The sequence below is a fragment of the Bemisia tabaci genome, chromosome 3, assembly GCF_918797505.1.
Source record: "Bemisia tabaci chromosome 3, PGI_BMITA_v3".
In the NCBI taxonomy this organism is placed as follows: domain Eukaryota; kingdom Metazoa; phylum Arthropoda; class Insecta; order Hemiptera; family Aleyrodidae; genus Bemisia; species Bemisia tabaci.
In genome coordinates, this window is record NC_092795.1 from 53,251,118 (window position 1) to 53,265,638 (window position 14,521).

The 14,521-nt window shown below is 37.4% G+C and overlaps 2 protein-coding genes across 12 annotated transcripts in view; one reads left to right on the plus strand and one right to left on the minus strand.

The window, feature by feature from the left end:
* Positions 1 to 14,521, plus strand: part of LOC109040262 (protein D3) — a 23,330-nt gene continuing 8,809 nt past the window's right edge. Inside the window, exons 1-6 of one of the 4 annotated variants that reach the window (XM_072298823.1) lie at positions 8 to 465; positions 1,177 to 1,362; positions 6,925 to 7,051; positions 7,443 to 7,580; positions 8,193 to 8,268; positions 9,043 to 12,273. In XM_072298823.1, coding sequence (XP_072154924.1) covers positions 421 to 465; positions 1,177 to 1,362; positions 6,925 to 7,051; positions 7,443 to 7,580; positions 8,193 to 8,268; positions 9,043 to 9,154 — 684 coding nt within the window. In that variant the 5' untranslated portion in view covers positions 8 to 420 and the 3' untranslated portion in view covers positions 9,155 to 12,273. Of the gene's footprint in view, positions 466 to 1,176; positions 1,363 to 5,996; positions 6,176 to 6,924; positions 7,052 to 7,442; positions 7,581 to 8,192; positions 8,269 to 9,042; positions 12,274 to 14,521 lie in introns of those variants that run through there. The other 3 variants (XM_072298822.1, XM_072298824.1, XM_072298825.1) reach the window with 3 other exon arrangements.
* LOC109040264 (protein D2) overlaps positions 11,786 to 14,521 on the minus strand; it is a 4,061-nt gene continuing 1,325 nt past the window's right edge. For 7 of the 8 annotated variants that reach the window (XM_072298831.1, XM_072298829.1, XM_072298827.1 and 4 more), the window contains 3 exons: positions 13,540 to 13,677; positions 12,943 to 13,018; positions 11,786 to 12,498 (listed from right to left, as the gene is read on the minus strand). In XM_072298831.1, the coding sequence (XP_072154932.1) occupies positions 12,339 to 12,498; positions 12,943 to 13,018; positions 13,540 to 13,677 (374 nt within the window). In that variant the 3' untranslated portion in view covers positions 11,786 to 12,338. The remainder of the gene's footprint in view (positions 12,499 to 12,942; positions 13,019 to 13,539; positions 13,678 to 14,521) is intronic. The other variant, XM_072298830.1, reaches the window with a different exon arrangement.

Sequence of the window (14,521 nt, forward strand, 5' to 3'; positions counted from 1 at the left end):
CCAAAACACATAATTAAACGATTGTTCCATTGAAAGCTGAAAGTTGCCTTTCAGTCGATCACACTTTAGTTTCAAGTAGTTTTATGTAGTTCAGTAGTAGAAATACACCTGTGCTTATTACTTGATAAAGAATTTCTAATTTCTCTGCCCTCAAAAAAATGCAAATCATGAGCTTGGCGAATACAGTTTGTAATATAGCTTTTTACGTAATATCGGGATTTTTTATCTTTAAGTATTTTAAAGGCTAAAGAATGGTACATCAACTGTATCATTACAAAATTGCCAATGTTGTAGTTTAGCTGCTCAAACATGTGAATGTTTTAGAGTTATATGCTCAAATTTGAACATATTGTAAAGAGCCAACGACGAGGAAGAGTGTTCGATACAATATTTTAAAGGATTTCATCAACTTTTTTCCCCATGGGACTTTATTTCAAGAACTCTGAACTAGGAAACGAAATCAAGGTAATGTGATAATTCACTTGGAAAAAGCTCATTTTGTTGGATTTGAATGAATACATGAGATTTACAGCCATGTGAATGAAGACTGCATATGATGTAAAAATTGACTTTTTTTAAATAAATTTGTAAAACGGAAGCATATTACCACTGCAGAAAAGGTGTATATCTTATCACAACCGAGTATGAAGGGCTCATATATAGGTATGTGAGTCCATTAAAATGAGGAGTCAATTTGAATGAGAAAGTAGAAAAATAGATTCTTAATCCTCGAATTCTTTTGAAAATGCTCAGTGCTCCGTATTTATTGTACCGGAGATAATTGAATTACCGTAATAGTGTATTTCGTACGCACATGTCTGGTAAAATAGAAAAAGCGAATTTATATGAGCCATTTGTTTTAAAAATATTCAGCTCCAGGTCTAAATCAAACTATGATTCAATTGTTTCTATATTAAGTTGTATCTACCTGAGTCAAGTCTGAATTCGGGGACTAAATTTTCGGAGCCTTGATGAGTAGGGCAAAAATCTTCATTAAAGTAAAGTTTAAATTCTCATAATCAAGTTTAAATTTACAAATGCACCGAAAAGTACTCAATCCCATTTTTAATTAAACTCGGTTATAGGTCTCTTTGGGTTCAAAGTGTTAAATTGGCTCGAAATGAACTCATTCAATTTTGTATTTTCAGCTTACGAATACTTGTTTTTCTTTTGCAGCACCTGTTTAAGATAATCTCGTTTCTCAATGAAGCGTATTTTATCACAGCAATTACATTTTTTTGTTATTGCATCAAAGAGTCTGCCTCGGAAGTCAAATTAGATTCAATGAAAATTAAAAATGCTTTAAATGAGAGTGGTATCGTTCCCGATGTCATTGATGTATTCCCTGAAAATATACTCCAGGTAAACAATTGCTTTATTCCCAGCAAACTGTCCTCCAAAAATCAATCACTTACCTATTGATTCCTCACTATGGAGTTATTTATTCTCTACAAACATAACCAGCTCATTTATACATTATCTTCGAAAGATAGGGAAGCTGAATAAATTAAGTATTTACGAAAGATCCTGGAAAAAGTTTAAAAACCATTTGTTTTCCCACCAAACCCGCTCGATTTTCATAATGGCTACTCAAAAAGAAAGTGATCAATTATCGACTTTTAACGGTAGTGTAGACGGAATACGCACATTAAAAATCCGGTTATAAATTTTAGGAACTATTGTTTTGGGAGACTAATAATACTTTACGTAGCGAGGGCATTATTAAAATCAATCAATTAGGCTACCAGAACAACATATCAAAAGTTTACCAAAATCGGCCGTCCGCTAAGGCCGCCATCTTGAAAAAAGGGGGGGCGGGGGGCCAAAATACGCCACCGGCGACCGGTTTTTAGCTCATATCTTGAAAAATATCGTTCCTACGGAAAAATGTCACTGAACTTTTTAAAAAGATCATAAAATTTCCTATCAGAAACACTATACATTTATCAAGTTGCGACTTCTGGTTCGTGAGATATGGCGGTAGTTTCCTGCGGCTAGCAAAGTCAAATCTTGCGAGAAATCACGTTTTATCAACAAAATCTGTAATTATCTTAAAAACGGCGAGTCTGAGGCAAAAAAGTGTTCTCACCGGAATGAAAGAGCATGAAATTTCCATGCTAAAAATGCTTATGAATTCACTAGGGGGTCCGCCCCGGAGCGCTATGCGGTCCGAACCAACGGCGGCTACGACGCGGTGAGGCTCGGCTTAGCCGCGCCATGCATTGTTGCGGTCCAAGATGAAACGGCTTCACTTTTTTGGTAGATTTACCGCGAGGGTTAGTCATATTATCCATTTAAATATGTGCTAATTTCCTTTCATCATGAACCCCCCCCCCCCTCCCCCTTTAGGTCATGCATGTTGTATAGTTAACAAATGTCAACGGTCGCGCTTGAAGATAATGTTATTATTTTATGCTTTCTTAATTTGTCTAACAACAAATCTTCTTTTTTCAAAGGAACTAAAAGGAAATGAATTAATACAAAATATAGAAATAGGAATAAGACAAGCATTTCTTCGTTTATTACCTTAAGCGGTGGAATCGTTTATTAATACCTATGTGTTGAAAAGCATGATGAACTTGAAGGTTCAATTGTTTTTGATGGATACGAACAAAAAGCGCAACAGATTCTACAAAAAGCGTTGAAAGGTGACGACGTTATAGCTTTAAGAAATGTCCTGCCTTAATTTTTTGTGAGGACACTCCTCTATCCGTGGCCCAGGACTTGCTTCCATCTATAATGAAAAGAATGAGGTGCGTTTGATTTGCTTGCTATCGAAACACTTTACTACAGGGAGTCAAGTTAAAGTATCCCAAGCCATCGTAAATGAAGCTCTCAGTCTGCCGAGAGGAACGAAGAAACAAGTTGTTATCGTTGGTAGAGTACCTATATTGAGAGAGTATGGCCACTGGGCCCCATGGAGAGACTTTTAGGACCCAAAAATGGCGGTGCTTTGTTTTGGTTTTTGTGGATAGGAGGGGGGTCATTGCCAACTTTTGACGGTTTTCACCAACCGCACTTGCTGCCAACCTTACTACATCTAAGATAATTTTTCTTAAAAATTGCATACGATTAGCCTTAAAAATATGTAAAGAATCGCAATAGTGCATTTGGGTAAATTTCTCGTTACGATGAGCAAAGAAAACTACAATTTGAGTCATTTTGCATCACATTAATTTATGGCGTCCGCCATTTTTGGGTCCTAAGGGCTCCATTCAGCCTAAGATGGCTGAGCCAATCAGAGGTGGTAACACCGGTGGCCATACTCTCTCAATATAGGTACTCTAATCGTTGGTGAAGACATTGACCTCCTTGTTCTAATGATAGCTTTGACGCCTGCATCAAGCGACGTCCTATTACTCAAACCAGGTAAGGGCAAATATGCAGCCCAAATTTTTAGCTCAAATCAATTGCGAACATCGAATGTAAATTTGAAGAAGAGCATTCTGTTTATCCATGTCATCAGTGGATGTGATACTACTTCAGCATTTCGTGGCAGGGGCAAAGGCAAATTTATTAAACTGTTGGAAAAATGTGGCGAAGTCTCTTGTATTGCTGAGAAATTTGATGAAACCGACTGCACTCAAGATGAGCTTTGTCAAGCGGGTGAGAAACTCGTTCTTTTGCTGTATGGTGCTGAAAAATCAGTTACTGCTTTGAACAAATGCAGATTTCAATGTTTTAATCGTGCTTTGGCAAGGCAAAAACTGAGGTGAAACTGCAAACGTTGCCTCCAACTTCAGATGCGTGCAAACAACACTTCTTACGTGTATATTATCAAGTTCAACTCTGGAGAGGAAGAAAACGGAATCCCAAAGAATGGGGGTGGAAATCTTCGGAACTCAGGCTTCTCCTTGTGCCTATGCTCAACCGCCTGACCCCCCCCCCCCCCCCAAGAACTTTTACAAATCATCTCATGTACATGTTCGAAAGGCTGTAGTAACCGCTGCTCTTGTAAGAGAGCTGGTCTACCATGCAGTGACATTTGTCTACATTGTTCCGGCTTGGGATGCAGCAATCAAGCAGAAACACTGATCGAAGAGGAAGCAGAGGATGAATTTAAACTCCCTCTTTCTATATTTTGTATTAATTCATTTCCTTTTAGTTACTTTGAAAAAAGAAGATTTGTTGTTAGACAAATTAAGAAAGAAGCATAAAATAATAACATTATCTTCAAGCGCGACCGTTGACATTTGTTAACTATACAACATGCATGACCTAAAGGGGGAGGGGGGGGGGGGGTTCATGATGAAAGGAAATTAGCACATATTTAAATGGATAATATGACTAACCCTCGCGGTAAATCTACCAAAAAAGTGAAGCCGTTTCATCTTGGACCGCAACAATGCATGGCGCGGCTAAGCCGAGCCTCACCGCGTCGTAGCCGCCGTTGGTTCGGACCGCATAGCGCTCCGGGGGCGGACCCCCTAGTGAATTCATAAGCATTTTTAGCATGGAAATTTCATGCTCTTTCATTCCGGTGAGAACACTTTTTTGCCTCAGACTCGCCGTTTTTAAGATAATTACAGATTTTGTTGAAAAAACGTGATTTCTCGCAAGATTTGACTTTGCTAGCCGCAGGAAACTACCGCCATATCTCACGAACCAGAAGTCGCAACTTGATAAATGTATAGTGTTTCTGATAGGAAATTTTATGATCTTTTTAAAAAGTTTAGTGACATTTTTCCGTAGGAACGATATTTTTCAAGATATAAGCTAAAAACCGGTCGCCGGTGGCGTATTTTGGCCCCCCGCCCCCCCTTTTTTCAAGATGGCGGCCTTAGCGGACGGCCGATTTTGGTAAACTTTTGATATGTTGTTCTGGTAGCCTAATGCAACATGTTTCCGCAAAAAAACCTTCTATATATGGATTTTCCCAGATGACCCTTATTTAGAGCTAAATTGACTGGACTAAATATCATGAGAAGGTTTGACATTGGATAAGGACGTCGAAATTTAGACAGCACTTTATTAACAAGCTGTTCACAATCAGCATAAGTATGTGATGGGCCAATTGAGCAGCTTTCTGGAAAAAGGGCACAAACGCGTATATGCCCTTTTTCCCTGGAAACTGTAGAAATAGATTTCTCGTATTCTACTGTATATGTTCCCCTAGTTTTAGCTTATTTAATCAACTTTTGGAGCCAAGAGACCAAGCTTTGTGCAGCTAAGTCAGGGGTCATAGGCTATTCTTGGAAAAAGGGCACGTTGCGTAAGTGTCCTTTTTCTGGGAAATTGCGGTTAAGTCAATTTTTCTTGTCTACTTAAGTGTAAATACGGCTGTAATGGTAGCAGATTTGACCGCAAATTGCTACTTCACGATGTGCCTCATCTATCTACCACGGCCGCCACAACGTTGTGGAGATAGCGCGTGGTCCTAACGGACGGGCGGGGAATACTTTTGATACCAAAGAGGATTTTTTATATTTTTTAACGTGCAGAGGAGATGCATAAACTTCATATTTGTTTAGAAACTCGATCATGTCCTAAAAGTCCAGTTTCAAAAACCGAAACCAATGTCCACCGGTCCATTTCCGGAAAAAGGGCAGATGACGGAAATTTTAAAAAAAATCCTCCCTCAACAATAAAAGAAGTATTATAGTTTTACCAATGGTCGTTATTCATCCAAGGGCGTATGAACTTTACTCTAAGTGTCCAGGTTCCGATGTGAGTCACCATCAGTGACCATAAAGTAATAATGAAAACTTAAAATGCGCTTTCCTCACAATGCGATTTTTCGGTATGTGCCCTTTTGCCCAGCTCACTCGATCTGATTTTGAGTCGAGCGCAATCTGCTTATGGGCGCTTGGCTCGGGCCGATCTGAATGGAACCGCGATGGATCACGCCAATCGTAATGAGCCCAGGCCGATTATTTTATGGAAATTTATGTGGCAAGCCAACATCCTGAGATCTTGATTCTCTTTACTTATCTTCACTCCAGCTGCCGGCCCTCTATGGTGTAGTGCTCGTAACGCGGGCTCTGTGATCCGCCGGGCTTATCACAATCAGCATGATATTTCGAGGTCCTTTTCAAACCAGCCCGGGCCAATTATTGCAATCGGCTAAAACAGATGGTAATCGGTCCAAATTCTTAATCGACCGGCAGTAGATGCACAAGATCATACCTCGCCAATGACCGTTTGCACCAATCGTTACCAAATGACTTACTACCAGGTAATACTGCGAAACTATTACCCCACGCACGAACTAGGCCCACAAATTGGCTAACCAGTAACCTTCAAAGAATTTGAGAGGCAACAGTCACCGATGCGCCAGTTTGTGGGATCTTAGTGCGTGGGACGGATGCTATAGGTGCATTCATTGAAATGTGTCCTTTTTTAAAAGACCAACTCATTAAAATTGTCAAGAAGGCCCTATATCCTGATTAAAATTTCATCGTGACAGAAATGACAATAATTGCTTTTTAAAACTACCTCAATAATGGGAATATGGCAGTAATTGTCATTAATAACAACCATATCTAATGACATATAAGACTGAGCAGTCATTGTACATATGACGATCAGGAATACTGCCGTGGTTTTGCATACGTACATGAGTCACGCGTTTGGAGTTTATATAATTTACCCATCACGATAGTTGCAGCTAATCAGCACAAATAGTTGTACAAATTATTCTCATTCATTGTCCATGTTTTCCTCGTCAAAATTGTTTTGATACGCTAGATAAATCGTGAACCCAAAATGGTAGGACTCACCGGCCTGATCTCATTGGTAGAAATTTTGAGAGAGGTTGTGTACGTTTAAATTGGTTTGATGCCATCATTATTTTACCATTCCAATTTTTCCCCCAGGTTCCCGCTGCCAATAATAGTCTGAGATCTCTCAGCTAATTATACCATTAAATCTGAGTCATGGAGACCACATCTTGGTTTAAAATGCACTCGTCTTTTTGATTTCTAGATTGAATATCAAAACCACAAAGAGGTATCTTTTGGTAATTATTTGTCATGCTGGGATGCGCTTGAACAGCCGGTGAATATATCCTACCCGACGGAACCTAATGCCTATTATACCTTAATTATGACAGGTGAGTAGAGAAAATAATTCTCAAGAAAGATTAAAATTCAGATTTGTACACTATCATTGCGAGACACAATTGACGAAAACGGTCAAAAGACTTTTAAGATGAACTAAATGTAAATGCATGGTCAAGCAAGTGTTCGTAAAATAGGCTCAACACGAATTTAAAAAAAAAGTTTCATGTTTGACCATGAATTGAGAAACTTAGTCACCAGTTATATGTGTGGTTTCGGAGGTTCAGGGCTTTGATCATACTGTGGCTTAACTAAAATATGTTGGTTTTCTCTTAAAGTATCGTTGTTTTTACAAAGTAAAATTTCGCATTTTAAGAGCCTTCAAATACAAAATAATAATAAACAACAACGGACCAATATGTTGACTACCATATTTTCTCTCAGACCCAGATTGTTCCTTGAGAGAAAGTCCAACTCACCGAGAATTGCAGCATTGGGTTCTTGTTAATATTCCCGGGGCGAACTGGACTCAAGGATTTTGTCTGACAGAATACATTGGGATTCTACGCGACTACGAATTTGGTTAGTGACAACTTCTCATGCTGAGTAATTGTAATTTGGAAAAAAAAAAAAAAACTCTTGAAACAGTTATTTGCATGTCGAATTGAACGTACATTAAAATATCGTACATAAAAGTGATAAAGGTCAAAATTTGATTTTGGCTGCCATCTAAAAGAAATGCTGTTTGTTTTAACGAGGTATCGGCCTGTGCTTTTTTAGGTATAGAATTTTTTATACGACTGAGAAATTCAATTGAGGAGGGTTACCCCTGATTAAGTTTCTTGGTCGTATGGAAAAATCCATACCTTATAAATTAATGGCTGGTGCCTCGTTAAAAAGTGATAAAGGCTTGTGCAGCGTTTTTACTTGATCAGCATAGCCCAAAAATTGCAGAATCTTATTCGATGATTTAAAGAAAAATACGTTTTTCCGTCTGAAATTTTTAAATGATTCAAAATGTGCAGAGGGGAGACTCTCAAGTAGTGAAAAATTACTCAAGAAAGTCCCTCATTTTAGAGAGCTGCTCATGAGTCATTATTTGATCGATCAGTTGGATTCAACAGAATGATAAACTTAGAGGTGAATATTTGTCATCTCAGGGAGTAAAACACTCATAGATATTTTTGTCCTCAGGTGTTCATCGTTATGTCTTCCTTTTATACAAACAACCTGGGAAATTGAAATTCACAGAAAGAGTGTTGGACGTTCGGTAAGCACAATTTCTAATTTTTTTTTTCTTTTTTTTTCTTTCAATTAAATGGGTTTTTCAATTCACTTAAGTTTCAAGATTATGGCGTGTTCGAGTTAGCCATTGAATTGACCTGAAGATTTGTATCGATAAAGTAGAAGGAGAACCGTATTTACACTCCAATTAGAGTCAAATGTAAAAATCTTTAAAATCCGAATTGTAAATATTTAGCGATCGAAGCTTTATGAAATCATGTGTGCGCAATCATTATTCATGAAAAGTTCTTTTGAAAGTATATGGAAGGAAGGATGAAAACGTGGAAAAAGGCGACAAGGGCATCCCATGAAGGGATGGCGGCAGGGCGTTGTCGAATATATGTTGCGACGTCAGTTGCCGAATAGTAGTAGTAAAATAATTTTATTTTAAAGCGGTGCTTTAGCATCTAAGGCCATTTACACCTCTAAAGAAGGCAGTAACAGTAATAAATTTACATGGAAATATCAGTAAAAATACAAAAGGGATGAGGGGAAAGGTTAAATTTTGAGATTAGTGGAGCGCATAAATTCAAAAAGTTTTACAGGAATAACCTACTCTGGAGAGACAAGCACATGTGGCCTTTCGTATCGCAGAACGCCAAAGTTTTTTGCGGGAGCAACTTTTATAAATGTATGTATGTAGGATGATAATATCAGTGCAGTATAGACAATTTGCTTTATTTAATAGTTCACAATTATATTTCTTTAGGATTTGAAACTTATTCGTTATGAGCCGAATTTCTTTTTTTTTCGACTCTAGGCCCGTCGTAGAGTCGCGGTGTAAATTTTCCACCAGGAATTTTGCAAAGAAGTACAAATTTGGTGACCCCATTGCCGTCAATTTTTTCATGTCGGACTTCGACGGCGACTAGTTCTTAAAGGCACCATCAATCTTTTATAATCAGAGGCAGCTTTCTCTTACAACTGCAACCAGAGGAAGATTCTCTATCTCAGAGCACTGAACTTGATAATTTTTAACCATACCGGCTCGAAAGTTTTTGAAAAACAGCTATGACGAGTAAGAAAATACAACCAGTACTTAGAATTGCTCCGAAAAATGCATCTACCTTATCGCCTAAGAAGTTTTATACACACGGAAAAAAAATGACTGTGCGCGGATAACCATCTTGCTTTTGTTAATTAAAAGTTGGTGCTGTATACATGAAAAAATTGATAGAATAACCAACGGCATTGTATTGTCCACAACGTCTTTAGGGAAATCAGTCATTTTCAATTAGTTGCTACTAGCTATTACAAATCTGTTCACCGAGACAAAATTGATGGTAAACTGCTCCATCAAGTTGACTCATTGCACCGAGGAGTGCGCTTGCGCTTCACCTATATCTTGTATTTGGTTGATGCTACTCGGTTAAGTGGGCTCATTGAACTACAGAATGCGTTAGTGCAAATTATAAACTTGTTGATAATGAAGGTCACCATCTCGGATGACTCAGTTAAAGTATTTTGTTAGTAGTCTGCCCCGTCAATATTTTACGCTTTACCAACATTGAGTCACCAAAGAAAGTAATCAGATATGGGCTGATTAGGAAAAGTATGTTGATAAATTATCAAGAATTCATATTCAACCCACCTTGTGCTTTGTGTGACTGATAAGCGTGTAATAATATGTTCGTGGAGCTTACTCCTTTTCCCGTCCCTGGCTTGGGCGACGATAAAGTCGCCGCAAAACTATATGACTTCGCGCAATTAATTATTCTTGACTCTGCTCGGTTTAATGATAATTGAAGGGCATTTATTACAACAAGTCAGAAACTCGGACGATGTTAAATTTTTCACTGATTTAAAATAAAAACGGATTAAAACGAACTAAAATATTCATTAAAACCAAAAATTATTTTATTATAAAAGTAAAGTATACCTCATATCGTAATTTTTGAGGGGAAAAATAAAACTAACACTGATAGAAGGTAAAAATAGGGCCGCGAAGCGGCCCATTGATGGTGCGGAGCGCCTTCAGGGGTTGGACAGCGTAGCGGTCAGGGGCATAGCCCCCTAGTATTTGACTATTTGCCTAGGCATTTGGCAAAATGCCTAATTTTACTATTTGCCTGCGACATATCGATTGCAGTGTTTGAAAATTTCTTTCCTCCCCCATCCCCTTGGCACCAAGTTTTACGAAAATCCGACGAGCAGGAACCGACATAGCGTTTTAGGCCACGCCCACCACCTTGGTTTTTCGAATTTTCGAAATTAGACTAAAAATTAGAATTTAATCGATGGAATGGGAGCCGATGTATCAATTTAGGCTACGTCCGCCGTCTTAAATTTTCAAATTCAGAAAATTCAACTTGAAACGCATCATACCCAAAATCTAAGCTCAGATTTGGCTTCCTCGTGAAAAATTGATGATATTTCATGTATCATATGTTACCATAGCATAAAGAAAAGAGGGTAATTGTAGGCGTAAAGATTCTATCAAAGCCGGCCGGTATGCGGAAGTAGGCACAGAATTCAAACGTTTGAGCTACGCCGCCAGGCGCCGGGCGCCAAGCATTTGGTTCGTCCGTTTCCGAGAAAACAAACTTCTTACTCATCAGCTGACCCACTCCGAATCACCCATGTTGCCACGTCGGACTGATATGTTAGAATCTACACGCCTACGTTAATCTCTTTCCTTCATGATATGGTGACATATGATACATGAAATTGCATCGATTTTTCACGAGGAAGCCGAATCTGAGCTTAGATTTCGGATATTATGCGTTTTAAGTCAAATTTTCTTTTATCTATTTTAAATCACTCAGGAAAATTTGCGGAAACTCATTGGAATAACAGTGTGTATTCTTTTAAAAACATTGATCAAAAATAAAACATTGACGGTATTTGAATCCATTAATCTCCGAGATAACTTGAACATGGTTGTTCTACGACTTTTTACGTATGTTGTTTTCTTCCGCATTGCTTGTCGGCAGCGTAGCGGCCAAGGGCCCCTGGTACTAATAGTAGTTTTCAAAATCAATTTTTTTCTACATTCAAAATTCCAAGGAAATGGCAGAAATTTATCGATTGTTACTAATGTTTTAACAATGTTTCTTGTCAATTGTATGTTGTCGTTAAGCTAAACATCCCAGGTTTACCAGTAGGCTAGGCATGCACTATATTTAACACCATGTCAAGGCTTCAGTACTTTAGAGTTATGCGTTGCTTATTCACTTAAAAAGAAAAAGGAAAAATTATAAGTGTAGTCGTAAATTACCGGGGGAGGGAAAGGGTCTTTAAAACCTACACTATAGAAAGGAGGCACTATCCTCCGTAAAAATACTACTTTCCTTTTTGACGTTTTTTCACACTTCATTTTAGTACATACTTTGGAAAAAATGTCCATGTTTTGTTGTGTATTTTGCATGCATTTGCTCTTGGCTCGGCCTCCGTTTGCTTACGTAGGAACAATTGTAAGAATTTCACAGAATTTTGATGCCTTTTTTTAATTTTTTTTTTTTTAAGATTTTGCATATATTTGACGTAAGAAGGGATAAAAGGTCTTTGAATTTGTATTTCGGGTATTTTTATTTAAGCATTTCATTTTGTGCAAAAACAATAAATTCTAAGAAAGTTGACACTTCTTGGACCTGAAAAATGTTGCAGCCCTATTGATAGCTCTGTCGATGTAATTATTCCGTGATAGTGCTTAAGTTTAGTATTTGTATACACTCGAGGAATATTGGAACCAAATTGAAGTGATGGTCATATGAAAACTCGAAACGTCCTGTCTTTTTAAAGTTGTAATACTTAAACCATGTTTTACGCATTTTTTCATTTTTCATGTTTATTTGCAACTGGGATGACAAGACATACCTAGGTGGCTCTTCAATGAATCCGTCAAACACTGAGATGCAAATCGATTTGCAGTGCAGGCAAATTTGTGTTCTTTGCTAAAAATATTCTAATCAATTTATAACCTTTAAAATTCGTGGCAGGACACCCTTTTATATTTTGATACTTCAAGAATATATACGTGTTTTTAATTTTATTTTTCTATTTATTTCTTTCTCAATCCTTCTTTTGTATCCTTGATTTTTGTGGAGAGGTACCTTTTCACGAATCGTCTTCATCTTCGTAAGGATCCATGTCTGGAGTAAATATGATGTCAGGGCTTTTGTCCACTTCTGCCCAATTGATTGCAAATGGTGCTCCTAATCTGTGCTCATTGACGAAATGTCGCGTAGAAAAATTTTCTCTTTTAACTTTCAGTGAACTGAAAAAAGGAGAAAGAAAAGGAAATGGTGCTTTTAAAATTTGATACCAAATCATAGTATCGGCTGGTGTGATGCCGGCTATTTTCAAGTAGGGCCGCGGTAGAAAATCTATCAACAAATGATGATAGTAGAGCCTCCTTTTTTGACACCCACAAAGGACTCTCGTGGATGACACTCGTGGCCCATTTGTTTATTAGAAAAACGATTGATTTTTCAGAAAATGGATTCCGTTGAAGACTTCAGTCAAGAGCAGTGATAGAGAACTATTTTTGGGGGTTTTTCCAACAATACTAGATTTTTAGATTACAGTCTTCTTCTGAGAATGCTATTCAACTCAATTATGCCATACACTTTTTCAAAAATTCTGGCATCTCCTCTGTGAAAAACTAATACTCGGCCTTTTTCTACTCTATAAATAAAAGACGTAATGTTTTTATACATACTCTGGATGATGGTGATCACCTTTGAGATGCAACTTTTCCTTTTGACGGTACACTAAGTAAACGATGCGATGATTTCCTAAATGTAAAAAAGAGATATCAAGCATGATTGAAATATTTCATTCTACTTTCGTGCATGTATATTACTACTATTCCTGAAATTTTCTCAATATATTTCGAGAGCCTGTCTAATTTTGAGCATTTTGAACATGAGTTCTTGTTCAAGGTTTGTCAGTTAACGAAACTGCCAGGAAGAAAATTAGAATAAGCGTCAAAGGAGATCAGTAACACCTGAAAACACATTTTCTGTGCTCTTTTTCAGGTCTGTCGCAGAACAATCGAGCACTGAATGGTGCCGTTCTGAATTCTGTTGTGTAAATGTGAGAAAAATTAATTTAAAGAGGGCGGCTAAAACTAAGCCACCTCTTAATTTGATTACAGTACTTCTAATGTCGTTCGAATGTGTATTTAATCACGCATGTTGAATGAAATCGAAGTAAAAAAAAACAGCAATAAAAAGAATCTCTGATGCTCGTAATTCCTCCTCTAACTAATTATTAGAATGTTATAAAGCACCATAGGAGGTTAATTAAGATTTACCTTCTTGGTATTCATAAATCGCTCCTTTATATTCGGGCAAGTGATTTCCCTTTTTTATATTTCGACCTGGTATATTAACCACCAACCAGTGAAGATACTCCCGATCCTTGTGATCCTCTCGGCTAGGCACATCTAAGCCTACAGAATGAAAAGTTAAAAATAGTATCGCCATTATGAAATTTGTTGTTCCCAGTGGCATCCTTACAAAAAGACGTATTTTAGGCTAAAAGGAACTATGTGCATAGGGTTTGCGTGTTCCTTTTAGTATAAATACGTCCAATATATCGACGGTGACACTCTCAAACTACGTATCTCGTTAACGGTGTTTGAAAATCTCAGCTAATCTTCTATTTTTTAAAGGACAATAATTCAACATCATTCTTTGAAGTTTTCACAGAATTTTCTTCACAATGAGAAGAATAATCGTAAAAGTTTTAAAGGATTGGCGTTGAGTGGTTCTTCATTCACAAAATATAGAATGACAGAAATTATGCAACGTCACAAACCGAGATACGTGGTCTAAAAGTTACACCGTTGATATATAAAATAACAGAATAAACTTAAGGACCATAGGCTAAAAACAAAACAAATTAAAAGAAGAAGTTCTAGCGACGGAAGGTGCAAAAGGGCAAATCTAAGAGAAGTGTCAAATTTCAGTCATGAACAAGAATCATTTGTAAAAAGTGTGGTCAAAAATCTCACATTTCATCTGGTATAAAAAAGAAGACGTGTCCCTAACGTTTCTGATTATTAAAATTGTGTAAGTCGATATATTTTGACTTGTTTCGAGTATTGTTATGTCGATCTTGTCGTTGTTGATCAAAATGTTCGATCATTTTTGCTTTTTTCAGCCTCCTTTTCAATGTAAATCTACGAATAAATCTCAAGATATGCATTGCTGAGAAAGTTTGTCAACCTAGCTCTTATTGATTTCAACCAAATATGCCACATATTTTCTTAATCCACTAGGAAATATCGTTTA